The 27,949-nt window shown below is 35.7% G+C and overlaps 4 protein-coding genes across 19 annotated transcripts; 2 read left to right on the top strand and 2 right to left on the bottom strand.

The window, feature by feature from the left end:
* Nucleotides 1-3,680: 3,680 nt before the first annotated feature.
* Nucleotides 3,681-7,935, top strand: LOC103952066 (protein PIN-LIKES 1-like). Of its 2 annotated transcripts, none has more exons than XM_048569795.1 (11): nt 3,681-4,313; nt 4,486-4,698; nt 4,824-4,903; nt 5,014-5,138; nt 5,262-5,353; nt 5,812-5,922; nt 6,292-6,384; nt 6,477-6,577; nt 6,926-6,978; nt 7,059-7,244; nt 7,380-7,935. In XM_048569795.1, exons 2-11 carry the CDS (start codon nt 4,564-4,566, stop codon nt 7,508-7,510), a joined length of 1,107 nt encoding a protein of 368 aa, XP_048425752.1. In that variant the 5' UTR covers nt 3,681-4,313; nt 4,486-4,563; the 3' UTR covers nt 7,511-7,935. The 2 variants fall into 2 exon arrangements, with proteins under 2 accessions (XP_048425752.1, XP_048425751.1); XM_048569794.1 differs by having other exon boundaries at nt 5,232-5,353.
* A 133-nt stretch (nt 7,936-8,068) lies between these two features.
* LOC103952068 (protein PHOTOPERIOD-INDEPENDENT EARLY FLOWERING 1-like) lies at nt 8,069-13,037 on the bottom strand. Of its 14 annotated transcripts, none has more exons than XM_048569679.1 (9): nt 12,787-13,032; nt 10,771-10,851; nt 10,511-10,618; nt 10,290-10,370; nt 10,079-10,164; nt 9,817-9,953; nt 9,652-9,716; nt 8,947-9,027; nt 8,069-8,873 (listed from the first exon to the last, which is right to left on the bottom strand). In XM_048569679.1, the coding sequence occupies exons 3-8, from the start codon at nt 10,547-10,549 to the stop codon at nt 8,950-8,952; spliced, it is 486 nt and encodes a 161-aa protein (XP_048425636.1). In that variant the 5' UTR covers nt 10,550-10,618; nt 10,771-10,851; nt 12,787-13,032; the 3' UTR covers nt 8,069-8,873; nt 8,947-8,949. The 14 variants fall into 14 exon arrangements, 11 of the variants coding, with proteins under 11 accessions (XP_048425636.1, XP_048425638.1, XP_048425635.1 ...); XM_048569681.1 differs by having other exon boundaries at nt 8,070-8,842; XM_048569678.1 differs by having other exon boundaries at nt 8,070-8,842; nt 8,954-9,027.
* A 2,217-nt stretch (nt 13,038-15,254) lies between these two features.
* LOC125470541 (probable transcription repressor OFP9) lies at nt 15,255-15,647 on the top strand. The gene has a single exon (XM_048569766.1). It carries the CDS (start codon nt 15,255-15,257, stop codon nt 15,645-15,647), a length of 393 nt encoding a protein of 130 aa, XP_048425723.1.
* Nucleotides 15,648-21,121: 5,474 nt separating this feature from the next.
* LOC103952033 lies at nt 21,122-24,474 on the bottom strand. Of its 2 annotated transcripts, XM_048569729.1 has the most exons (6): nt 23,622-24,472; nt 23,382-23,531; nt 22,998-23,105; nt 22,827-22,871; nt 22,028-22,623; nt 21,122-21,872 (listed from the first exon to the last, which is right to left on the bottom strand). In XM_048569729.1, exons 1-6 carry the CDS (start codon nt 24,313-24,315, stop codon nt 21,228-21,230), a joined length of 2,238 nt encoding a protein of 745 aa, XP_048425686.1. In that variant the 5' UTR covers nt 24,316-24,472; the 3' UTR covers nt 21,122-21,227. The 2 variants fall into 2 exon arrangements, with proteins under 2 accessions (XP_048425686.1, XP_048425685.1); XM_048569728.1 differs by having other exon boundaries at nt 23,382-24,474.
* Nucleotides 24,475-27,949: the final 3,475 nt, after the last annotated feature.

Below are 27,949 nucleotides of genomic sequence, written 5' to 3'. Positions count from 1 at the left end.
ATTTGGTGTAAAGAGTTTCATTAGGACCTTTCTAGAATCCAGCCTTGGTAAAATAAGAATATATCAAATATAAAAACACCATACATTTGGTAATATTTGGGAAGTGATCAGAAATTACATTAGGCTATAGTCAGCAAAAATCTGTAGAGAAAGTAAAATGTTGAAATAAGAGGAAAAAGGTACAGGAAAGAGATGCAAGTTCATTGAATGAGAAGCAAGCACACAAGAAAATGTACATATAAAAACCAATAAATCGATATTATTACTCTAATATGCACTAAAGTGTGAGGGAAAGGTTTGAATCCTAGATAGAGTGAGTCGAACATGACTACTTTATCCACTAGGGCAACGCATGCACCACTAGCAAGACTAAATTGCAGTATCATTAAATTGTGATTTGAGATGATTTTAATAGATTTTTTAAGTGATGAATTTCATATGATTATCTATACTTCTACAATTTCCATATGGATTTCGGAAGATTTGAGAAGATTTATATAGTAGATTTCTATGAATTTTGATAGACTCATACAACGTTGGATCTTGATCGTCAAATAAATCAAAGGATGATAAATGTGCCTAGCTCATAAATTATTTTATATAGCTAGCAGAAAATATATTGAGCATTATTCTTTTTTGGTCTGGAAATACGAACTTCAAAAGGCACAAGCACAAAAATAAAAACACGAAACAAAGAAAATGAGCAATAGCAAATCTCTAATTGATTTTTATAAAATACAATGTACAAATTGGATAGCGATATAGACTTTGTACAAATAAAGGCAAGGCCTATTACATAATCTTTTAAGTGATTTTTTGCAAAAGATTTTTGCGTTGGGTCGGAAAGGAGGGGTTGTAAGTTAACATGGCAATGAGTGATGGGTGTGGCAGATGATGAAGTTGTGGGACTCAATGGGGCTGAGAGAAAAGGCTTACGAGGAGGTGGTTTTTCATACTGGACGACGTAGTCTCTGGGTTCCAGACTTCCAGTAGTATAACCATCCAGAACTATCGATCAAACCCTTCCATGGATGAGGAAGTGCTGGATCGTCTGGTGCAAACCATGGACCAACAGAAGCTGCAGTCTCTCCCCGTCTGGTGGAAATTGGGACTAAGCTATCTTGAACTTTCGAAGCGATTCCAAAATGGCATTTTGCGTAGCAGTCATGGAAAGGAAAGGGCCGAGTGGGGCGTGGTGAACTTTGAAAAGAAATCATAAAATTCACTTTCAAATTCTACAAAATCTATGACATCTTAAATACATACAGATTTGTATGGATTCTTTAAAAGTATTTTAAAATCCTAGTTGACTATAACTTGATTTTTTTATTCGTTTTGAACAAATGAAATTATCTACAATAAGAGAGAATGAATAGGCTTAGCCTCACAATAGGCTAGTAATAATGTGATTCAAATTTGTTTTTGCTGAGAATCGAACCTAAAACCTCTCACTTACAAATGAAGAAGAATATCATTAGACTGTAGTATTAAGTTGCGACTACACCTAAATTTGAATGCATTCTTTGAATCCTATTAAATACTACTTTGACTACACCATACAACAATAACAAAACCTTATTCCCAACAACAAAGCCTTTGACTACACCATGATTGAAAAATTTGAAAAAATAACCAAAAGGTGGAGCATGAATAGAATTTAACCAACCACTATAATTTCTTATAATTCTAACGATGTAAAAATTCTTAAACACCCTTGTTCGCTTGGAACCTTGTCACGATACTCGTTCAAGCTCTTTTCAATAGATATGGTTGTATCTGCACTATTTCTGAGTCATTCAATGCTTTCCTCTCCTGATCCCTCTAAGCATGCAGCTAGCTCCTCTTCTCTGACCATCCAGTCTCCTCGTCAGTAAGATTTATAAAAATAAAAAATAAAATAAAATAAAAAATAAATAAAATTCAAAGTGTTTAAAATATGTATTTTTTAAAATTTTAATTAACTACATCCTGATTTTAAAATTTTAGAGTGCGTAGTCAAACTCGGGTTTAAGAGGATTTTAAAATACTTTAAATCCTAGTAGTAATCAACAAAATGATTTTTAGAATCCATGAAAATCCTAGTGTAGACAACTAAAAGATTTTAAAATACTTTAAAATCTTAGTATAATCAATTGAGATTTTAATAGATATTTTTAGAGCCTATCCAAATTTAGGTGTATTAAAAAATTATTAATTTATAGAATTTTATTAACTTGTGGAGTTTGAGAGATTTAAAAGTAAAAAGTATATATAACTATGACTGTCTCTTCCTCACACTGTCTGCCAGCCACTTTGTTTTCTTTATCTTCTTTCATCTCTGCATTTTTCTTCAATTTTCATTGATGGCTTGCATTATTTCTGAATAAAGATGATGATGGGTCACATCATTTCTCATATGTAGTGTTACTGGGTCCCAATTTTCACATCTTCAATTTTTTTCCTGCACAACAATCAATTCTTGTTCCTATCCTTTTTCCATGTACTGATCTTTGGGGATTTTTCTAAGTTTTTTTTTCTTTCTAATTTCATGGAATGATGGTGTTGATTTCACTGTTTGTAATATTTATTTTTTAATTTTTTTTATCGAAAAGTCAAACAGAGACTTGGTGGGTAATGGTGAGTTTCCCATGAGTGGAGGTGGTGGTTGTTATCGGCTGTCTATTTGGGTCACCATCTCTCCATTGCCTTAAAAATCCACCAAAATCATAAACATATCAACATAAATCCTTAAAAATCCATATGAAATTTGTAGGAGTTTTCAAATCGTATCAAACCTATTACTTTTAAAGTTTTTTATATTCCTCCTAAATCCATAGGTTGACTATAACCCCATTAACTTGAATATACCTCCTTAGACTTTATTCTTTAATTTCCAAACATAACAATTATTTTTCTATTACTAAGCTTCTGTTATGCTGCTAATAGTATTATAGTCTAGTTGTATTCCTATTCACTTGTAAGTGAGAGGTCTTAGGTTTGATTCTCGCTAAATGCAAATTTGAACCGCATTATTGCTAGCTCATTAGTGTAGATAATATCGTTTGTAAAAAAGTTTATGTTGTACTTAACTATTAGTGTATGCCATTCACCAAGATTTAAAGTCATTAAGTCCTGATTAGTGCTAATGAAACATGGTTTGTAAGCCATATTAAGTCCTTTCTCTTTCAGAAACCCACCAACTCACCCTTTCGTGCCTATTTGCTAATGTAGTCAAATTCAGTGAAATTGCAAGCAAAAATCTGGCGGCTAATAATTTCAATATTGATTTTACATTTGACGAGTTTTAAAGGAGTTTCTCAAAATATCCAAATAATTCATTAGAGTCGCTAGATTTATTTGATTGTGGTATGCAAAGCCAACTTCTAGCCTCCTTAGGATTAGGAATGTTTTGCATAATCTCAACCTATGTACAATAATTTGTAGGGCCTCAATTCCAGATTCCATCGAAAATTTGTCATCCTTCAGAACACTAGACCTCTCTTCTAATACTATGAAGGGCTCCATTCCACAAAGTATTGGGCAACTCTCTCAGCTAGTTTCCTTCGATATTTTTGATAATTCATGGGAAGGTATTCTAACAAATGCCCATTTCATAAGTCTTACTAGATTGCAAGATTTTCAAATAGGAGATACAAAGGGACCAATATCCCTCTTGTAAGGACTAAGAATAATCTTGTCTAAACATATGTAAAGGATTAGTAATGGAGATTATGTAAATTCTCCAAAAGGACATTTTTACATAATATACAAACAAAGAATACTAATTGGGGCTTTAAGTTGGTAGAAAACAAGTAACACAATGATCACAATAGTGGATTAAGTACCACCTAATCATCTGTTTTCATGAGGATCAAACAGACCATTATCTTGGCTATTCATAAATTATATGGTCACTTTGGGAGGGACATGGCATAAAACAAGAGCAGTGCTTGCGATGAGACTATTGTAGTAACCAAGTCACCAATGGCAAAGGAAATGGGAAGCAGAAGAAGACAGAAACGTAGACGCCAGACGAGACCTGTGTTGATTAAACCTTTTTATTTGAGCACCATCCCATGATCCCATCAACAACTGGTCGACCCAGCTCAGACAAGCGACACGTTTAATAGCTGCATAAATGCATATAAATGCATATGCCCTTATTGTTTTTCCTCCTAATACATTCTTAAATCTACCATATCTATGTGCTTTCTTGATTGTTTTCTATCGTTTTTCCTTTGTTTTCATGAAAGCAAAACAGAAGCAATTCATTGTGATAGCAGCTTAGGCCTCCTTTGGCATGCGTAATTGTACTATTTAATTCGAATATAAAGGTTTGATAAAAACCTCCCCATTTTTGTCTAATTCTGTCTTGTTAGCATGGTGTATATATATATATATATATATATATATGTATGTATGTATGTATTGCTGAATTCGTATCCAAAACTGACATTTTGATTGCATTTTTGTATTTTTGTTCTCTGTTTGGTATTACATTTGCAGAGGCAGACAGGCAGAACTGGCAGAGGAGGAGGTGAATACGAGCTAATAATAATTTGGAATAATTGATAAAAGAAAAGGATGGAGCTTAAGCAGCTGCTCGTGACGGCCTTAATTCCAGTGTTGAAAGTGCTTTCGATAACAGCACTTGGCTCATATCTTGCTCTTGATCGTGTCAATATTTTGGGGGAAGTTACTAGAAAGAACTTAAACACTGTAAAAACGATACACTGCTTCTTCATTCAGTCTCTTGTGCTCTAAACCCTCTTCATTTAATTTATTTCTCGTGTTGGACAGTTTTCTTACTAATATTTGTGTTTTGTGAACCAACAAACGCATAGGTTGTATTTTATGTATTCGGTCCTGCTCTGGTAAGTTCCAATGTTGCGCAGACAAGTACATATCAAAACATGGTTAAAATGTGAGTTCTACTTACTTTGTTTAATCTAACTATATATATATATATATATATATGTATGTATGTATATGTATATAATCATGTTAACGTTGTAATTATTATTACGTGTATAGGTGGTTCATTCCAGTGAATATCCTCATCACATTTATAATTGGTTCCATACTTGGATGTCTTCTTATCCAATTAATAAGGCCTCCTGCCCATCTGCGAGGCCTTGTCTTGGGTTGCTGTGCTGCAGGTAATCCTACACTCTAATTCTAAAACACAGCTGATAAATATTCGGTTTTGCGTTTTATCAACCTCTAGATATGCTGATGTTAACACTTAACAGGTAATTTGGGTATGATGCTCCTCATTATAGTCCCAGAAGTCTGTAAGGAAAAAGGGAGCCCATTTGGCGCTCCTGATGTCTGTCACATGTATGCTATGGGTTATGCTTCACTCTCAATGGCGGTACATTTGCCTTCTTCATCCTGTTCCAATGTTTGGGGTTTTCTTGAAATTCCTTTATCTAGCTTTCTATGACTCGAATTAAGATAGGATTGGGAAGCTGCTTCAAATAAGTTACAATCCAATTCTCTCATTCAAGTTGAAAATGCGCAGTTACTGCAATTTGAAATCACGATTTTAATTTTTATTAATATCATCATAAGTTTCATCTCATGTCTAGAACATCTACAATTATACATACAGATTGTACTACCCCCAAACGGCCAGGTCCAGTTCTTAAACAGTGTTTGTGTGCGCCTGCTTGCTGTGTAGAATACGTTTTTATAAACATATGTTCTTTTGTCCTTCTTTTCCTCTTGAATTCTGGTGACTGTTTCTCTTCAGTACTATGTAGCTACCTTGTTCAGCTGTCAGGGATTCCTATCTTTGCCTTTTGTAATGTAATTGTGTCCATGCTTCAGGTAGGAGACTTTTATGTGTGGTCCTATGTGTATAATATTGTACGGATATCTTCAAGAAGGGGCAACCAAGATTATAATCAGTCCGTGGAGAGGTCCTCTACATCCGACCAAGTAAGTTGCACTGAGCCTCTGCTTTCTTCAAAGGAATGTAATAGTTGAGGAAAATCCGGATCAATATGCACTGTCATACACTGCTAACTCCATTAAACTACAATCATGTTCATCCAATTTGATGATTTGTTTACGTATTTCCAACTATATTAAGATTTGTTTATAGAGAAATGTCAGTTTTCTCATAAAGACTTAGAAATGTTTATGTGTCAGACTCTCAATCCAAAGTACTAATCAAATGAATGTCATTTGAATATATGGTCCAGATTCACAAGCTCACATGTAACATGCCGAACATCTCTAACGAGAAATTTACCCTGTTTCTTTTCAATTTCTTACACTGCATATCTTTGTTGTTTTCCATGGCAGGCAACTACTTCACGTAAACTAGAGCAACGTATAGTGATGGTCCTTCAAAAGATCAATCTGAAATCAATATTTGCCCCTTCAACTATTGGAGCGGTATGTCCTTTCGGCACTTTTATATCATTGTGATCCAGATTCGGTGCTATTTTATTGAAAAGTTAAGCAAACTTAATCTTTTCCTGGTGTAGCTTGTTGGTTTTCCAATCGGAGTCATCCCTCAGATTCGAAAATTATTTTTAGGAGATGGTGCTCCTCTACGGGTGATTCAAGATACTGCTTATTTGTTGGGGTATAAAACTTATGCCCGAACTCTATCGAGCCTTAATGTTTTATCCATGATCTACGCACTTATTGGCAACTAATATAGCTTCCCGTTCTTATACAGTTACATGCTAGGGAAGATATTACCCATGCTTGGTCCTATAGTTGTACATATCCGAATGAACAGTTCGGTTCTCAATTAGCATAAAAGTAGAATAATTGTCTCGTGTTAATCCCAACTTTACAAAATATATTCAGACCATATGGTTTTTGAATTTCGGCTCAAAAGACGAGCGTGTTTTTTATACGAAGTGTTTGTATCATTTTTGTTCTTCACTTGGTATCAGTTAAAGAGACTTGTTATTTATGATTGCAGAGACGGAGCCATCCCATCTCTCATTTTGATAATAGGAGGAAACCTACTTAAAGGTAATAACTCGTACAAATTCTATTAGTGTCGTACTTAATTGTTGGTTTAGTTTAGAACTTACTTCACATTGTTGTTTCAGGTTTGCGAGGGTCAGGGATTCAGAAATCTCTTGTCGTTGGCATCATAGTTGTTCGTTATGTTGCCCTGCCTCTTATAGGCATCTTGGTTGTTAAAGGGGCACTGAAATTTGGGTTGGTGCACTCTGATCCATTATATCTGTTTGTTCTTCTGCTTCAGTTTTCACTCCCTCCTGCGATGAACATAGGTACGCTTGCTCTTTGATTGTTTAGCAACAAAAAGTGCAATCAGCGGTTGCTCGCTCGCTCGCTCGCTCAGTCTTTTCATAACAAATGTAAGTTTATTCGCAAGTATTGTTTATTGATCCCTTAAAATATGGCAGGAATAATGACGCAAGTATTTGGAGCAGGAGAGAATGAATGTTCAGTTATCATGCTGTGGACTTATGCTTTCGCTTCACTGTCACTTACATTCTGGTCCGCCGCCTTCATGTGGCTTGTCGCGCGACTTTGAATCAAAATTTTACATTGAATTCTGTCTAATACAAGTGTAGGCATTTGTCCGAAGAAATATTACGAAGCTCCACCCCGAGTCCACCGGGAAGTACGAAGCTCTCAGTTCAGTTCCTTCCCGTCATTGGATTGAACATGCAGAGCCACCGTTTGACTCCACAGCCCACCTAGATGACGAATCTACTGGTTTGTGGCTATGATTTGGTCGAAAGTAAAAATGGTGGTGACTGTTCTTGGTGGTTTAGAGAGAAGGCAGAGAGAGAGAGAGAGCTCGAGTGTTAAGAACTCGAAAGAAAGTGTCTCGGTGTATAATGAGGGAAGGAGATGGGAGTGACCGAGAGTTGGGATTAAAGGAGTAGGATTCTCTCCCCTATTTTTTCCCCTTTTCTTTCCTTTTCTCCTATTTGAACGGTCACAGTTAAGTCACGTCAACATCTTATATTATTGTTTTACAGAAAGATAAAGACAAAATAGAAAATGTGAAAAGAGGGGATGAAAATAGATGGAAAGATGAGAGAAGAGAATCCTAGTTCGGAATTAAAACCCACTTAAAATTTCCATAAAGGAAATTTGTAATTTCCCTCCACATAACAAAAATCATAACTCAATCTCCACAACTCCGAATTTGATTCTGCTATTACACACCCCTATGAAAACTAATTTAATAAAATAAGAAAATATGAGAAATTAGAATTTAATTCAAAAGTCTACAAATACTCAAGACATCCAACCAAGAGCATTTCTCAAGGATAAAATACAGTATTTTACGGCACGTGTTTATCCAGTTTGGTTTCAACCAGCCTTGCCTTTTCAATTTGTGCTCTGTAGCACTTCCAAAATAAGTCAGGATTTCGAAAGCTGGACATCTTTTAAGAAACCGAGTCTCCCCTTATGACATGCTAGGTGCAACCAAAGCAATGTCATGATTGTTTTCCCAAGCCCCATCTAGTCGGCTAGAATCCCATTCAGTCTTTTCTCATACATCGTTACAAGCCAATCCAAGCCAATATGCTGATACTCATGTCAAGGCCACTGCTTGAATGCCAAAGATGCGATCAAACTGCGGTGACGGATGGGCGGCAATTATAACAAATGTCCGCAGCTGCATATGTTCAGAGGTCCGTGGGTGTCTTGTAGTTCACAAAAGATGCAATTTTACGAACTCAGATACTTGTTTCAATTCAAGTAGATTGAATTTTGTTGATGCCTATAGGACGAGTCCTGCTCACATGTTCATCATTAAAATCATATTGCATCTGCCCTTTGGCAAGCTGTACAGGCGCTTCTAAATGATTTTCGTCTTCATTTATCTCAATCTCTGATAAATGGCTTTCTGAAATGGACAAATGGCCATTACTTCCCACCTGTAAATAGAGATATGTCATGCCAACCATTCATAAACTGCACAATTCAGCATTGGCAAATACAAACACATACAACTTACACAACGACGACCACTGACAACGTTTGAGATGCTTTTCTCAGTCTTATAGGGTACAACGAGATTGCTTTTTGCAGCTGCAATATAATTAACCCCCACCCTCTTCAGACGCAATCATAGGTTTCACTCCGTAATTAATAAAATACATTAAAGTGCTGCACTTAACACTTTTAAAAAGAAAAAAGAAAAAAACTCTATATAGCATATTTACAGTATAAAATTCACAATAACAGAACATGAGGCTGCTTATGCAAGTTGCAAATACAGAAAACTAAGTATTGGAGCCAGATCTCTATTCCAAAATTTCATGACTTTGTTCCATGTGATTAATCAGGATTTACTTGATATTACAGAACTTTCCCGGCCAGCAAACAGTTGCACTGTTTGCAGATAAATTGGTCAGCTCAACTATAGGACTCTATCTTACACTCGTGGTCAACTACATTACGAACTACGCCTCTTTCACCTTTGCCTGACATCCCTGATCCTATGGCGGCATAGACTTAGGCCAAAATACTAAAGTACTAAAGTGTTGGCTGACGTACTTTTCCTTAACATATTCTAGTGTCATGGAAAGAATTATTGTAACCCACAACATATGCACATAATTCCTTGCATAATTGGCATTACTATCATGTATACCATCAACTTGAGTTAAAAAGAAATATCATATATTTACAGAATAGAAGGGAAAGACTCACAGTTATATCATCAGACTGTACATCATAATCATCATCAGCAGCAGCATCAATGTTTGCTCTTTCTCCTTAAGATTCTGTTTAAAATGTATTGAGTATTTTAGTCAAGCTAAAAGTAAAATAACTTCCTACGTAAGAACGTCAATGAAATAACCACCTTCAACTTACTGGCATTCAATTCAGTTGATTTGTTAGTATCATTTTTGTCCATTTCTTTGCATTGGATACTTGGCTGATCTTGTGTAGGATATTGCTGAACAGGCTTGTAGCTGTCCCCGAGATTTTCTGCCAACATTGTTGAGTACCTGGAAATTTCATGCAGAAGTGTCATTCAGTTCACCAGTTCACCAGGACAACAGCAAGAAAACAATTATAGCACACAGAAAACAACAACTAAGACCATATCAATTAACCATGAAAACTACTTCACCTCTCAGTTTGACCTAGAAGGAACTTAAGCTTATCAAGTGCCTTTCTCTTTTTCTTATCAAGTTCCATTTGATGCTTGTAAAAAACCTAGTTTACAATATTATGCATGTATATTATATAGTCAGGGCCTTATCTACAAAGACAATTAATTATTGAAAAGATATAAAATAAAAAAGTTGGTGACTTCATTGACTAAGCACAGATAAGCTTACCAGCTTTTCTATTTTCAGCCAGAATTTCTTCACATCCTTGGATATATTGAGTGCAACCTTCTTTATCCGTTGCTCTTCCTCCTAAATTAAAATTCACAATGTTGCAAGAAAAATAAATGTGTCAGTGAGCAATTATATGAACCAATTTTTTGTAACATGAGTAGTGAGATAAACTTAGTCAATGCGTCTATGCATTGCACTTCAGTTAAGAAAAAACAGACCCTCAATTTCTTTTCTCCCCTTGTAGCCTGATCTAGCATGCCCTTGCTCGATCTTAAAGCAACCTTCTTCGCCTAAGCTAATACCCATTTTCTCTCTGACTTGAAATTCAGCTAGCAACTAGTTTCATAAGCAAGGAAAACATTTATCACATATTATCAACGTAATTGAAATGATTTCACAATTTTCAACAAAATGCTTGTTCTAAAAATAAGAAAGCACAACCTTACCTAAATCTTAAAACCTTATATCTGTAAATTACCTTTGAAAGCCATATCATCTCTTCTAAAACATGATCCCAATGAGCTTTTGGCAGATGAGGTTCAATTGCAGCTTCAAGGGCCTATCACAGTCAAGTTAGTACAAACGAGCCAAGGAGTAAGAGAAGGATTGCAGCAATACATTCAAACTACTGACAGCTTTCAAAATGTGTACCTAATCATCACTAAGGAGCATGAAGACTGACGACCACTAAGTGTATGTGCATGTTATGCATGTGACTCAAAATATTAGGAGCTTAACGAAATTTTGTCAGCTCTAACATTTTTATTGAAACTTGAATGCAAAACTCACAACCTTATATTCAAGATCCCTTGTTGCAATAATTCAACACAAGAAGGATTCTTTAATCTCAAGTCCTTATAACAAACCCAATTATCATCTCAATTATCACCCTTTGCAGTAGTAATAATACTTCAATATATTCCAGTTAAAGGAGCTGAACCATAACCTAAAAAAAGAAGACTTTGTCCTAGCACTACCTATCCCCCGGAAAATTCTTAATCACTTTGCTGCCAATTAATCTCAAAATTTTCCAAAACAACAACAATACGTATTGTTATGCACAAAGAAAACTAGAAGGGTTTCCTCTCAATCTCAAAACATCCAACAACCCATTTCTGGACGTTATTGATCCAATTTATTGGTCTCGAAATTCTCAATAAAATTTCTATACGAAATGGAAACCACTACATGCTCTAAACCATGTGACGAAACTGAAGTTTTATTTTACTTATATCAAGATGGACCATAGGCTGAGACTTTTAAGCATCCATCCCACACAGTGGAAGCCAAAAACAAGAGAGACAGAATATGCACCCTTAAATGCCACTGACAAGCCATAAACCACTTTCTAAGACAGATACAACGTTGCCTGTTTGCAATCAGGTTCCAAAGTTCTTAGTGAAGGAAATATTTCAGCGTACAAAACCTGAAAGGAAATGACTAAATATAGGTATGTTTAAGCTAATAGAGTAGCATGCCATCCGTAATGTTTAATCTTCACTCTGACTCTACATGGTCTAAATAGAAGCTTGCTGCATCTAAAAAGCAGTAAATCCTCATGAGCACCAAAAATTCTCTAATACTATGCTTGGAAAAGGGAAATAAACTTCGAATTTTGACAAAATCAGAATTTATAAATTGACATGCATCAATTCCCTTGTTTGGATTCATACACATAGAAATTTAGAATTTCCGCATGGAAAGAAAAAACTTGGGACCTCCAATTCCCAAATTCAGATTCCATGAAAAAAAAAAACTGAGAGTTCACAAAATAGTTGTGGTGGGGGGTGGGGATTAACTCCAACTCAATCATTAAACCTCATCATAACCCTTCATTTCTTCTACCTTAATTTTAGTTCGGGCCAGTTTCACTCTAGGTGTATACATATATGTCACTAAGGCATGATTGCGTATGAACGAAATGCAAATATCGAAAGATTCTTGAACATCAGCAGCGTTTTTGCACACATTCAGCTCATTGCTTCCTGAACGTTGTTCACTCGAAACAAAACAAAAGCTCAAACATCCTCCGGTCCATGCATTAAGCCTCGACACAACCACACACTCAACGAACACGTCTCCCGGAAAGAATTCTCCATAATTATACCAAACGCCAGCGAAATTTTCCGGAAAAAATAAAAATAAAAAATTAAAATAAAAAAACCGTTAAAACCAGTAGAGCCTTAAATTACCAGAAAAGTGATTAATTCATGAATTACAATTACTCAAAACTACAATTTCAAGCCACTAAACTGCTATACAAGGTTCAAAAAACCAGAAAAAAAAAGGTAAAATAAACATCAAAATCCACTTCTAACCAATATAATCACAGGTTGAAAGTTTCAACAACGCTTAAACACAGTAGGATTATAAAAAAACAATATTTTTCATAAAAAATAAAATAAAATAAAAAACTATTATTTATTTATTAATTCCTAGCTCAACAAAAACTAAACTTTCGGAAAAATGCAGAGTAAAATATAGGAAAGCTAACCTTTTGGCGCTTGGCTCTGGGTTCATGATCAAGCTTGGACCTTGGACCTTTGGAAGCCATGGCTTCGGGTCGTCTGATCCCGAAAACCAGTGGATCTGGACCGTACGATCAACGCCAGTCTGCTCTCTTCTCGTCCTTCGGTATCTCTCTCTTGCTCTTCTCTCTTTTCTTTTTGTGTTTTGGTTGTCTGTGGGGAGCTTCTTCTTTGTTCGCTGTGACTGAGGACGCCCACCAGCCTCTGAAGAAGCCTAGTTTGGTACTGAAAAAGTGGCTACAAAAAAAATTCAGCTTCAACTTTTTCTTATAATTTTGAAAGAAAAAAAATATATATATAAAGCTGTAAAAATCAACTTTTTTTTTTTTCTGTTTTACATCAAAGTTTATCAAACACTATAAAAATATTTTTTTTTTTTTTCAAAAGCTACAAAAAAATTTATTAAACATTCTGCTACTTTATTTCACAACTACTTATTCTCATATCAAGTTTTTTTTCAAAGAACAGCAATACCAAATCAACCTAAATGCGTTTTGGGTTTCAGTTTTGTTTACGGTGTTGGATTCTGCTTTGGGCTTTCCGACAAAGAAAAATAATTTCTGATTTGGGCTTTGTTTTATAGTTTGGGTTATGGCCCAAATTAAATAGCCACAACGGCCCAATTTGTTTCTAAGAGAGGCCCAACATGAGTATAAAATAGAACTCGTCCCTTAATTTTTACTATAATTTTGATTTGGGCCTTGAACTAAGACTCCATTAATTACGGTCTTTGAATTTGACAAAATATGTGGTGTAATCCAAAAATGCTCTTTATTTATGAAAATGTAAGGGAGAAAATAGCTTGGTTACTTAAAAATGAGAAATTCCTTCTCAAAATGATGCATAGTCAATTCATAAATTTTTTTGTTTATAATCAAAATTGTTAATATTATAAATTATTCTATAAAAATTATCTCTGTAGAAAAAATAATAAAATATGAGATCTAAAGTCACCGAATTGTATAAAAAAAAAAAACTTGTGGATGCATTACGAACCGTTTATCTATTTGCTATAGTTGAATAACTAAACAGACTTATTTTTAATTGATGTGTTGCATAAATGATCTTTATATAATGTTTTTTTAACATTAACGGCTCCAATTATAAGCACAAAATTCCATGAACTTCTCAAGAAATATTTTGAGGAGGAAAACACCTCCACATCCTTTGTGCCAAGCTAATTTCATTGCAAAATATCAATCCACACCACAAGACATGTCTTAATAGCATACTAGAACCCTTTTTCATAGAGTACAACACACAATGCACACCTGAATATCAAACTCTGATGCTTATATATCGTCACTAATAGCTTGAAGAGACAAAGTCTCACACTTACAACCACTGCTGCTTCTAGTATCACTACCAAATCAGTAGGGGATGTTGAGGTGTATAAGGAAACATTTTTGAGCTCCAATTCATCACCAAATTTTTCCAACAATTCGGTGGCCGGTCCCTTCTCACGCACCCTCCACCGGCGTTATAGCCGTCACAATTCTTAGCTTGTGCAATTTCAAAGTCTCGGCTGCCAAGTCTCCCCAGGCTGTTCAGCACCCATTCTGAACCTTGATCGAGATCTAGAGCAGTGTAAGTCAAGTAGTCTTCATTCTCATTTGAAACAATGCTAAAATTATACCTCAGCTTGGACTCCTCAGGCAAAATATACTCAAATGTATTAGTACTACTTGTGAATACACCACTCGTCCAAAAAATCACCTCTCCTTTCTTGATCTTCAATTGGTGTTCGTCAGGGTCCCAATCAAACGTGAAAGGCCCCGGCGCACTGTTGTCTTTAGTTTCCCATGATGAAATTGACCAAACACGGCCATTTGTAAGGTTGAGCACGTCAAAACTTTACTTAGAAAACTCTTCCAAATGCTTTTTAAGTCTTCTTGACAATCAAGAGCTTACGACTTCATTTGATAGGAAATGTCAAAAGTGCTAATGGATCATAAAGCACTTTCTAGAGAAGGACACGTTATGTTTCTTTTTCTTCAAGAAGATACACTTCAAAGTGACTTTCCAAAAAAAATATTTGTATCTGTTAACCAAACAGAGCCTTCCAAACAAGCTCTCAGGGAAATGGAACCGCTACTTTTTCATGTTAACCAAACCCGTCAAAGGGATGTGCCAACTGATAGTAATTAGACCTATAAAGTAAAACTATTAAGCATCATGATTACTGGCTCGATTAACTAAAAGAACGTTCCCCATTTGCCTTCTTGCATTCACCAACTCATCTATTAAAATGTTGTAAGACACAAGACACAATCATGATTAACAAACCCCACAGTTGCCAAGTGTGAATAAATGACAAATTTGGCACAAAACTTCCATCAAAGCTCCAACTCAAACCATGTCTAAAACGAAAGCCTCCTCCAAGCAGTAACAGAGAGTATGCAGGGCATTGTGTTGCAGCAGCAGCCGGCTTAGCATGTCTTCGTCTTGCTTGGAGGAAGTAGCAAGCTCTAGTTCTGATAGGTACCCTTCGATATCAAGCCTATCGCATGCCATGGTTCAAGAGAGACACGACCAGATGATCAGGGAAAGGCAGGAGGGCTCGAGGCACGTTGATCATCGGAGAAGAGAGCAGAGAGCTGGTGATGATCATGATCAAATTCAAGCAGGAGGAGGGACTAAATTTGTTGTAATGGTTGCAATGGAGAAGTGTTCTTATGATCCGAAGGAGGATTTCAGGGAGTCCATGGCGGTGATGATAGTGGCAAACCGGATAGAAGAGCCTAAGGATCTTCATAGCCTCTTGAATTATTATGTTTCAATGAATTCGGATGAGCATCGTGGGCTTATACTCGAGGTGATTCATTAAGTTTGCTCTGACCTTATGTAAATTCCATTAACTGATGAGATTATTCTCAATTTCAGACTTTTCTGTTTTGGTCTTTTGTATAAACTCAAATTATTGGCGCAAATTCTAAATATCTAATCCAATCCAAACTTTGGAAAGTGGATTCAAACTTGAGTGCGGAGAAGGAAACACATTGCTCTTTCCAATTTGCCCATAATTAAAATGAAGACACAACAAATTGTGACATTATATTGGGGAGAAAGAAGAACCCAACTGAAATATTCAAATGGTACCTGCAAATCTAACAATAACTTATGTTGCAAGATTGTGAATCTGCACCACACATTCTGCCACGACAAAAAGTTTATGTGATCACTCTTGCCCCATATCTCCTCTTGGAAAAGCCAAGAAAGCGGAGTAATGGTTTGAAAAACCAGGCATCAACTGTCTGAAACATGACTTTGAAAGAACTGAAGCAGGCCTAATGGGGGGACTGGAAAAAAGGCATTAGGGTGAACTAGAGACTAGGTCCATTTCTTCGCGACGCAAATCAAGAGCAAAATGGTGGCGGCAAAGGCAAGCATGGTGGTTACCACGGAGAATAAGAGCAAGAAGAATCCAGTCATGACCTTGGAGGAAGGTTGCTTATGAAAAGCAGGTACTCGAGTGGAGAGTAGAGGGCAGAGAGAACGAAAGCCACAGAAGACAATGAGCAGGCAATGACCACAACGTCCATACAGGTGAAGCAAAAAGGAGGATCGTCCTGAAAAAAACAGGACGGCCACTTTGTTCATTACCCCCAGGAATGGCGTAGGCGGCTGTAAAGACCACGTTGGCCACTAGCACCGCCACGGTTGAGCATGACTCGGCCGTTTCCTTTATCCATTCTTGCGCCGACTTTAGAAGGTCGTTGTGCTTTAGTAGAACAGCTCCTCCGCTGCCTGATCCTTGTTGTTGTGGTGCATGTTGTAATGTGGTGGTAATATCTCTGCCACAGGATGACACAACACGGTACACATTTATCAAGTTGACCAACATATACTTGGTAACATAAGTATTCATCTGACAACATAAGTCATTCATCATGTCTTTAGACTTAATTAGTAACATAAGCATTCGTCTGACCACATAGTTCTTTTTGTTGAGAATGAATCTCACATTAATAAGAGGATGGACTTTGCATGGGCTTATAAGTAAGTTAGACTACTGCTCATATTGCCAATTGGTTTTATTGTAGAACCTCAACTTTCTTCAGGGTATCAGAGCATAGGTTGTCCCATGTGTGAAGCCAAATAGCCACATGTGCTCCGCGTCACCCCGTGTCCAAAATTCGCCACACGTGAAAGGCGTGTTGAGAAGAGATTCCACATTGATGTGAAGAGGGACATTGCATGGGCTTATAAATAAGTTGGGTTATTCCCCATATTACCAATTAGTTTTCTGATACAACCTTAATTTTCTTCACTTTTATCAAGTCAAAAAACTTAATAGTAGCGTAAGTATTTGTCTAACAACATAAATCTAGCAATAGAACAATACCAAAACCAGCGTAGCCTTGCTTGCAACTGCACGATATGACCAATTAAATTCTAAGACAATGCTATAGAGTAGAAACTCCAATCTGCAGCCTGGTGCAATATGATGTTTCCATCGCAGTCGATCCTCTCATTCAGCCTTGACAAATACAGTGTTAAAGATTAACACCAACCTATTAAACTCAGTCGGTACAAAAGAACTACATTGTTCTAGTTCCTACTCTTTGCCCCCTTTCACAGATAATGAAGAGATGAATTGCATAAGATCTGTCTAGAAGATTCTAGCAAGCAACAATGAAAATGGTAGTGCACGCACATTGAAAATGCTAGTTAATTCTAGTGAATTATCTAAATAAAATATCTTAAGATTGTTGTAATGGAATGTTAGTGAAAATTCTAATTAGTAATACAAAGCCAAGTGCACGGACTTAGGCTAGATCGGTTATGCCATGTATAAATATAAGGTGCAGTGCTATGTAAGTAATTAAGCAAAAGGTAAGAAACTAAGAAGAATTAGGAGCAAGAGAGTAGAACCAAAAAGTAGGCAAGCAGAGCTGCAGAAGCAGGCGTCGTCTTGCAAGTGTAATAATATATTGCGTCATTGATGAGAGTTGTGTTAGAATATTTTGTTAGTGTAATACAAGTAATTTGTTTACTTGCTTTGTCTTTCCAATACTTGTGTTAAAGCTGTGTATTTTAATTTTTCTCAACTTACGGTAGGTTTGCTTTTGATAAGCTTAAGAGTCGGGTTCTGACGGTGCTTAATTTCGAAAAGAAAAATGGTGCGTTCGTTATAGTTAACATGCTTGACTACCTGAGGATTCTCTGCTCAAGAATCTCCTCCACAACCGGCACAATTCCTGTAATAGTTGCCCGAGGATTCTACGCCGCCCAACAGAGATATCCCAGGCCACGCGTCACCTTCCTTCTCTTTTCACTCATCTCTCTCTCTGAGTTCAAATCTTATACTCTCATTGGTTGTTATTAGATTAGTTTAAATTTAAAATTTGTATCTTAAATCAATTAAACCAAATTAATCTAACACTAATCAATGAAGCATCACCCCTATCTTATAGGGTGAGCAAAAATGCACTCATTATTACAAATATTTTTCTCCTTTTTAGCTGAGATAAATATTGTGAAGTCGCCATGCTGGATGGATGGTCAGACCAATTGTGAAGGCCAAGTATTATCTCTTAATTATCACTGAGGAGGATGCGAGTATTGGTGTATAAGAGAAGCATATTTGTCTAACCAACTGGATTATGCTTAATTATGATTTATTTTTTAATTTTTTAATTTTATTACAAGTGATATCATTATTTTAATTTACACGAAGATGAGAGGATAGAGTTTGAACCCCGGATAGAAGAAAAAGACTTTATTTACCAAAATAATCCATCACTTAATTAAGGAACATAAACACAGAGGATGATTACAAATCAATAAAAGCAGGCAAGAGACAATCTTTAGCACACAATTTTTTACAAGCCTTCTTCACTATTGTCCATACTTGTGAATGAAGACACAATAACTATTACAACCCGTTTAGAATTTTATTATTGTTTATTTTTTTTAATGTGAAACATTCAAAATGCTAAGGGTATGTGTCGACTTTCATTGGCTTGCTAGTCAGGACTTGTGTGACATATTGATTAGTATATTCTGACAGTACTCGATATTATGAACGATTAAGCATAAGCGTAGCGAAAATTAAAACTTAAAAAAAGATTTTATGAAACACGTATCAATCATTTTATTTAAAGGGGTGTGATATCCACACATCCCATTTTACTTCTCACATACCTTTTTAATTTTCAATTGTCGGATCAGATAAATTGAAGAAAATCAACGAATATAAATTATTTAGGAATTTGTGAGAAATAAAATGGAATGTGTGAATAATCCACACACCCCAATTTAAAGTAGAGGAAAAGATATCAGCACTAGATAAAAATATTAATGATAGAATAAAATAATAAAAAAAGGAAGCCTTTTCTTCTTCTTTCTTCCTCCGTTACTCACTTCACACCTTTCAAACTATTTTCATCCTAATTTCCTCGTACAGTAACGAAATCACACGAGGTCGGAAGCTATAGTTTCGTAGCGAAGCGATCTTCTATCTCATACCATACCCACCCTTTGAAAACCATTGTATAAAGAAAACGAGGTCCAAACATATTGACGTTTTCCGGCTACTTTTCTCTGATTTCGGCCAATCCCGCTGGAATCTGGCCTCAATGATTCTCCCTTCGTGGGCTTTCCTCTAGCGTAAGTATTTTCCCAAGGTTTTAAACTTTGTGTTTTGGGATCAATTCATGATTTCGATTTTTAATTCGATATTCTGTATGCATATTTGAGATGATGCATATAGGGAAGAACCTTGAAATCCTAACCTCATTTCGGCTCTTTTTAGAAGTTTAAGGGTTGGGTATGTGTTATAAACATTAATGTTATTCCATAATCGAGGCCAGATACATTTGAATATTTTGTGTGTCATATTTGTCCTACCCTTTATGCACTGAAAAGAACATTGCTGAATTTGTATGTGTTGCAGACTAGGTTTGTGCACTTAATTAGAGTTCTAAAACTACCGAGTGATTCTATATTTTTCCCATGGCATTGCCAGATGCTGATGCTGAATATTTGATTGGACAATGCTATTATTAGAGTATTATATGACTCTTGTTTTGGCCCTGGGTTTATTGGTGCTTCTTTATTTCATTCTTTCAGCGGATGAAGAACTTAAGACTGCTAGGAATTTACATTTTTATTTTGAGGCACTGGGATGAACAGTTTGGTTTTTCTATGATAATTATTAAGGATCATTGATATGGTTGGGCTGGTGTACTAGTTACGAATAATTATACGAATGTTATAGTTTAGGGATTGCATGTTATCCTAAGGCCTGAGAACTAGTTCCTTGATTAAGATTAATGGATTATCAAACATTATACCTATTCTCTAATTGAATACATTGCTATGTTTCTGAGTTCAAGACCAATTTAATATGGCGGGTCGGGTTCTTTGTTGTTTGTTTGGCATGCTTATTTGATTAACTAGTGCAAATAAATGTTATAAAATTTAGTGAAGTTATAAATATACTGGATTCAATGTGAGGTGGTTGTTTTCAAACTATTACTTACAAAGAGAAAATATAGGGAGCTAGTTTTATCTGCCTATGTATCAAATTATATACATATCTTCCTCACTCATTTTCGTTATGTACTCCAATTGGATTAGTTATAACGAACCGTTCTATTTGCTACAACTAGTCTAGCTAGTTATTATCAGCTTATAGTTATATTGTTGCTTTTATATGTACTATTGGCTTTATATTTTAGCATACAAGTTGAAAGGGGTATGTTTATTGTAGTTGACTATAATTATATCTAACGTTATTGGTTAGTAAGGTTATGGCTGGTATAGATATCAATAGTTGACAGATCCAATTTGGTGTGATTATTATTCGATTAAGTACTTCATGTTTATACGTATCATGTTGTTTGTTTAAATGATACAATGGATGTTCTATTAAGTGTAAATGTCTATATGCCTGCATACACTGAAACCAAAATCAAGTTGATGATTCATGATTTGAAGCTATATGTATATGTCTTGTATGCCTAGACAAGCTATACAAAGAAAGTATACCGTTTATGTTAGTTATTCTGATTACATGTATGTAGTAATGACTTGCAATGGTGATAGAAGTTTATTGAAATGGTGAACTATGAATGGCTTGATCCGTCTTAGGGTACGTAGGTTAAATGCAGCCATATGATAAAACTAAATTACTATACCTTTGACACAATGATTAGTGTTTTGATCATATCTCAGAGGCGGGGCATGAAAGGAGAAAAGGTATGTGGAGACATCACGTGTCGATCCTGGACATATCTCGGGAATGGGGCGTGACAATAACATTGTTAAAATAAGGGAGGAAATAAGAAAAATCCAAAATATACAAATGAGAACAATATATAAATACTGGTGTTGCAAGATGGTAAATCTACAACGCATGTTGTGCTGTGACGAAAAGTTATATGATTCAATACGCCTTATTCTAGCCCCAAATTGATCTCTTCTTGTGAAAGCCAAGAGTGCGGCCTAAGGGTTTGAAAAAGCAGGCATCAATTTTCCGAAACATGACTTTGAAACATTGATACATAGGAAACTGAAGCAGGCCGAACAGAGGGACCGGGAAAAAGGCAATAGGGTAAAGTAGAGACATGGTCCATTTCTTCTTCACGCGAATCAAGAGCAAAATAGTGGCAGCAAAGGCGAGCATGGTGGTTGCCATGGAGAAGAAGAGCAAGATGAATCCCAGCATGACCTTGTGAGGAATGCTTTTAACGAAATATGGGTACTCGAGAGGGGAGGAGAGGACCGAGAGAAAGAATGCCACAGAAGATAATGAGCTGGCGATTGCCACAACGTCCATGCAGGTGAAGAGCAAAAAAAGAGGATTGTCTTGGAAAACAGGACGGCCACTTTTGTCGTTAAAACCCCCAGGAATGGCGTAGGCGGCTGCAAAGACCACAGTGGCCACTAGCACCGCCACGGTTGAGCATGATTGAGCCGTTTGTTTTACCCATTCTTGTGCGGACTTCAGAAGCTCGTCATGCCCAGCGTTGAACAACTCCTCCGCGGTCTGATCGTTGTCGTTGTGGTGCATGATGTAATGAGGGGGTAGCATCTCTTTTATATGCTGATACAAACACACGTACACATTCATCATGTCAACGTATGGATTTTTGTAATAAAAGTATTTGTCTAACAACATAAGTATTTTATAAGGCCCGTAGACTTAATCAGTAATACAAATATTTGTGTAACGACATAAGTCTAGCAAAAGAACATTACCAGCATCCAGCGCAGCTCTTCTTGCAATTGCATTGCAGGGCCTATTAATTTCTGAGACAACGCTATAGAGTAGTAAGTCCTATCTGCAGCCTGGTGCAATATGGTGTTTCCCGTGTGGTCTATCCTCTTTTTCAGCTTCGACATCAGTGTTGGTTTGCTTTGGATAAGATCAAGGATCTCTTTCTTACGGTGCTTAATGGCCAGATGCAAAATATTGCGTTCGTTTTCGTTAACTTGCTCGACTGCCTGAGGACGCTGTTCAAGTATCTCCTGCACAATGGGTAAAAATCCTGTGATAGTTGCTATAAGCAATGGGGTAGTGTTGTAAACTTCATTCCTCGCCTCCTTTTTCAATTTGGTTACTTCCTTATCTTTTTCGCATCTATCCGATTCGGTTTTGTCACCTCCGTTATCACCATTTGTCGTATCCGATTTGGTCCCTAGAGAAATGGTCCTGATTTTTGTATTCTTGTTAGTAATCAACCAATAAGGGTCGTCCAACTCGACGAGCAATCCGATGAGTTTCTTCAGTGATTTTTTGTTTTTCTTCTCCTTCCATATCATGTAGATTATCTCAACAAGCGGGCCTCCAGTTCCTGTCCATCAAATAATCAAGCATATGTATACATTAACTAACGGGTCACCGGGAGATATTATTGGTACTCTAAAGAAGTTATCATGCACTCTTCATCTTCTCATGTAATCATAAGGAATGAGTAATTAATGTGTTTTGTAGATTTCAGTAACACGAGTTCGCCTTGATGAAAATGCCCTGAGGTAAAGGCAGAAAGTAACAGACCTTTAGCAAGGGAGTCCAATAATGAATAGTAAGCCTTCATGACAACTGCAAAACATTTTTATGCATGCAACTTGGTTAGGAACATTGAAAAAATCCAATTGAAGAAACGCTTTATGCTCTTGGTAGCCGTTTAATTGTTCGATCAATTAATTAGATTACAAATTTGATTACCTGCAAGCTTGTTCCGAAAGATGGATTGACGGGGATGGTTGCTATCCATGCTGCTCTCCACATCATCCTTCTGATTTGGTGTGACCACATATCCTCCATCAGGAAGGCCTGCATATATAACGACATTAAGTATGAGATTACTGCTCCATTAAAAAATGGAAAACTAACGAAAAATTCTAAAAAACTTAGTTTTAATGACAAAATGACAAATAAATATGTAAGTGAATAGTATCAGGAAAGGTAAAAATATGGTTTTTCGTTAAAAGTGAACAGTACCAAGAGTGTTTCGTTAAAACTCCTTTAAAAAAATGTTTGTTTCTGTGTGTATATATAGCATGCGTACGAGCGCACACATATAGCAGTTCGTAGAGTAATGGCACGTACAATTATAAATTAGCATCTTCCATTTGATTTTTTCAAAATGTGGCACAAAGGCAGTTGGCATTTGGGCCAGCAACTGAAGGCTTGTCAAATTTCGATCTTCCCTTAGGGACGCTAGATATGGGTACTTGTCCAGTAACCAAAGAGCAATTTCTGCATTGTGGAAGACAAAAGAGCAAAAGCTATTAATCTGCACTACAAATAATTGTGTGCATTTTCTCAGGGAGAGAGAAAGAGAGTGACCGAAATGTTGTGCAATGATTGCCAAATGAAGAATGGACTTTTTGTCATCTCTGTGGAAGTGCTTCCAAGGATTGTCCCGCGGCAGTTTGCTGGCATAAAACTTGACCAAGTCAGTGTGACCGAGAGCAGCCGCCCTGAAGAGAGGAGTTTCTCCTAAATAGTTCCGAGTCTCCAGCAGCTGCACCTTAGAATTCTCTAAATCCCGAACCTCACGCAGCTTCATATCGCAGTCTTTATCTGTACTACTAGTACTGATGGTGACACCCTCTCCCGGAACAGGATCGTTGAAGTTGCTCAACAAGTACTTTGCCGCTTTCTCATTGCCGGACACACTCACCTCATGGAGAGTATTGTTTCCGAAGCTATTCGGAAGCCTCAGAGCGCATTTCACGTCATGGTTGGTTGAATTCCTGAGTATATTGATAAACATTTGGAGGACTTCTGTGCCTTGTGATTTGCTGCTGCGAGAAGCCGCAAGGTGAAATGCAGTGTCCCCCTCCACTGTCATATTATAGAGCAGTTTTTCCGCATTCCCCTCGAAGTATTTCGTCACGTCTTCCCATTTCTCCTCCATGGCACTTTTGTAGGGACTTTTCAAGTCTTTCATTTGTCTTAACCTATCGTCTCTCTCTTTCTGATCCGGCTGGACCACGTTTTGATCCGGCTGAACCATTAGCGTTTTCCAGTACTCCATTTGTAGTGTACAAGATAGGTTGGGGCTTGTAATGTGGCAGTTGTTGCTTTGATTTATATGCTAGCTGCTACTGCTGCTACTATATGCTTTACTTAAGTAACAAAAAAATGTTGAATAATAAAGCATAAAGGATCGAAGAGTTAAGGTTACTAGCTTAGCGCCGTGTAATGTCAATGTGGTTTTCGCTTTGATTTACAGCTTCAACGTACTTAATATATGCTTTTGCTTTGCGATGAATTATTTAGATATAGATCCTTGCAACTCTTATTTTTTAAACAAAAACCCATATAGTTATAAACATTCAAATAAAACCCAAATTTAAAAAAACTCCCAAATAGAAAAGTAACTGACCTATTATTACAAAATATTTACAACTTGTACCACAATACACAAAATATATCAATAAATGTTATTACTCACCTTAATTACAATGAACAAATTGCACATATTATTACACCTAAAATATATATGTATACGTTCAAATGTATATAGTACTACCATAAACTCGATATATATATGTGTATATATATAGTTTACCTATATATAGTACTACTATACGTTCAAATATATGTATGTATGTATGTATGTATGCACACTACATATATGTTCAAACATATTATAATAATTAATCTACCTATATGTGAATTTATGATGAGTAAATAACCTTCATTATATAGGTATTTTGTTTTGTATGTATCATCACATTTTATTATTATATGTACAAATAATAGGTAAACTAGTATTGAATAAAACATAATATTTTTTATGTAGGTAAATTATTCTGTATATATTGTATTTGCTTTATTATGTAGGTAAATTGTGTTGCATATATTGTGTTTGCTTTATTATGTAGGTAAATTATTTTTTATGTATTTTGCATATATCAGGTTTGCTTTATTATATAGGTAAATTATTTTGCATGAACTTTTATGTATATCAGGCATGTTGTTTTTTTTTTTTTGTTGGTTATGTATATGTGTGTGTGTGTGAAATAATTTACCTACATTTGTATGTAAATATAATTTTATTGACTTAACTAAGCATGCATTATTACATACTAGGCATGTTTTATTGTTATTATATATTAGGCAATAAATTCATTATTATTGTGATTTTTGTAAAACCATTAATTCTCTCTTATAATCATGATGGAATTAATTGTGTACATCAAACATTCAAATAGCCACTTAGTACCATGGTTTAGTAGTATTCCTCTTCACTTGTAAGTGAGAGGTCTTAGGTTCGATTTTCACCAAAGACGAGCTTGAACCACATTATTGCTAGCCAATTGTGAGGCTAAGCCCAACCCTCTCTCCTTGGTCTAGATAATATCGTTTGTGCAAAAATAATAATAATCAAATAGGGGTATTTTAGGCATCAAAATTTTTTATATGGGTAAAGTCAAATATAATTAATGAATTTGTTAATGTGGAGTTTAGTCAATGAGTTTTATTCGTGTATAAAACTTGCGTCGGATTTTATGTAGAGAAAATTAAGTTTCAAGGATTAAAGTCATATTTCAGTTAAGGAATTGTTATTGGCACTCTAAATTTCGCATTCTACACTCCAAATTTTGTATATTTAGAACGAAAAATACACTTGTGAGGAATGTAGAATAAGATTTTTGAAGTGATAATAACACTTCCTTTCAGTTAATGGATTAATTAACAGAGAATGTTGGAATCATAAAGCATAAAACGACCGAATATTTAAAGGTTAATTACCATTTCTAGCACCCCCTTTAAATATGCTTTATCCGCACAAGCATCTACCTTTGCAAAGCATGCAACACATGCCTCGATTATTTATTTATTTTATTTTTTTTAAATTTGAGGGATATAGTAGTATAATATATGACTAGTTTGGTATTGCTGTGTTTTTTTTTTTTTGAAGAAAAAAAATGTTTTTGCTATACTTTGAGAATAAACAGTTATAAAATAAAGTTGATGAGTGTTTGGTAAACTTTTAATTTTATTTTATGTAAAAGAATTTTTAATTAAAAAAAAAAAAACAGTGACCAAGTGTTTGGTAACTTTTATATAAACTGTTATGAATACGTTAAATGACTAAAAAATATATGGTAATTAATATGATATAATAATTGTTAAAGATAATAATGTAAGGACAAATATTGTAACTTTGTAAAATATGTGGAGGTATACTTGTTATTTGAAAATTTCATTAAATGAGCACTGATTACTATGCTTTGAATAAAAAACATTTTTTTTAGACACATAATAGACTTTGCTTTTGATTTTCTATGTTAATCTATCCTCATTGACAGTAGTTTTATTTTTTTTTAAATTTTTTTTTTATTTTGCCAAATACAATTGATATTTAGATTTTTTAATAAATTTTTTTTTTTTTTTTAAGCACCACAATCTCAAACTAGCCTATAAACTAAACGGAAACAACCGACAGAACATAACAAAAGTGTGTGTTTATTATTTTCTATGTAGAAAATTACCTCTCATGTCCTTGAACAGGTACATACATATATAAAACACAAGATACAAGTTGCTCTGGTGAGCTTTGTTCAGGGATTCAGGAGGGACTACGGCCTTCCGTGAGTAGCACGAATATGCTGCCGTTGTCTCTCGCCGTAATCTGGAGCTCTCCGTCGAGGTACATTGTTAGCAACCACGACTCGGCATTGCCACTCGGGATGGGTAAAGCTTTGAAGGGTGTGAGGCTGCCGTCAGCGGCTGTGTAAATATCTTTGTCTGATTTTCTGCATAATTGGACAAGGCAACTTGCAGCACTATACAAGTTCAGAGGAATGGAATCTCTCCACAAGGAATTGGAGAATGGAATCTCTCCACTCAAGAAATTGGAGAATGGAATCCCTCCACTCAGGGAATTGGAGATAATCGAATTGATTCAATCTAAAACTTAAGGACACTTTAGCAAAAGCACTATGTGCTTAAACATAATAGCACTTCAATCAATAGGCGCTTGGTCATGCTTGGAATTGTTTCACTAAAAAGAACTTATTCTCATAAAAAATAAAAAAAAAATTCGCGCATCTGGTGCTGCATCCTTATCATTCATTTCGCCAGAGACCAATCTTTTAGTACGATCGAGCTTTGTAAGATAAAACTGGGATTCAACAGTACAAACTACCTCGAAAGGCAATTAATCAACCATGCATTGCACGCTTCAGGAACCATGCATTGCCCTCTAAGAGGTGATTGCAGTGTAAACAAATCAGTGTATTAAAAGTGTGAGGTGTGGGCGAGGCGTCTAAGGGATAGTCTGACCTAGGCGTGTGGTGAAGCCTCACGGAACCTTAATTTTTTAATATATACACTGAACGTATACATATATTATATTAAAAAAACAAAAAAGATTACTAACCAATATTCACCCTTAGCACACACATATATTATAAATATACACACACACACATATATAGACATATATTATATTATATATATATATAATAGAGGATGAAAAGCACAATGAGCACACATATAACAATACATGCAGACAGCACACACATCCATTATATAAAAAATAAAAATCAGAAAAAAAAAATAAAAAAATTCAGAGAGACGATAGTGCAAGGAAGAGGTATGGGGCAGTTAAAACCCTACCCAAAATTTGGGTTTGGGAGTTTAAAAAATAAAAAAGC

The sequence above is a fragment of a genome, unplaced genomic scaffold (assembly GCF_019419815.1).
Source record: "Pyrus x bretschneideri cultivar Hongxiangsu unplaced genomic scaffold, Pyrus_bretschneideri_v1 Contig50, whole genome shotgun sequence".
Classification (NCBI taxonomy): Eukaryota; Viridiplantae; Streptophyta; class Magnoliopsida; order Rosales; family Rosaceae; genus Pyrus; species Pyrus x bretschneideri.
Note: the sequence above shows the minus strand (reverse complement) of the source record. Positions and strands in the feature narration are given on the sequence as shown.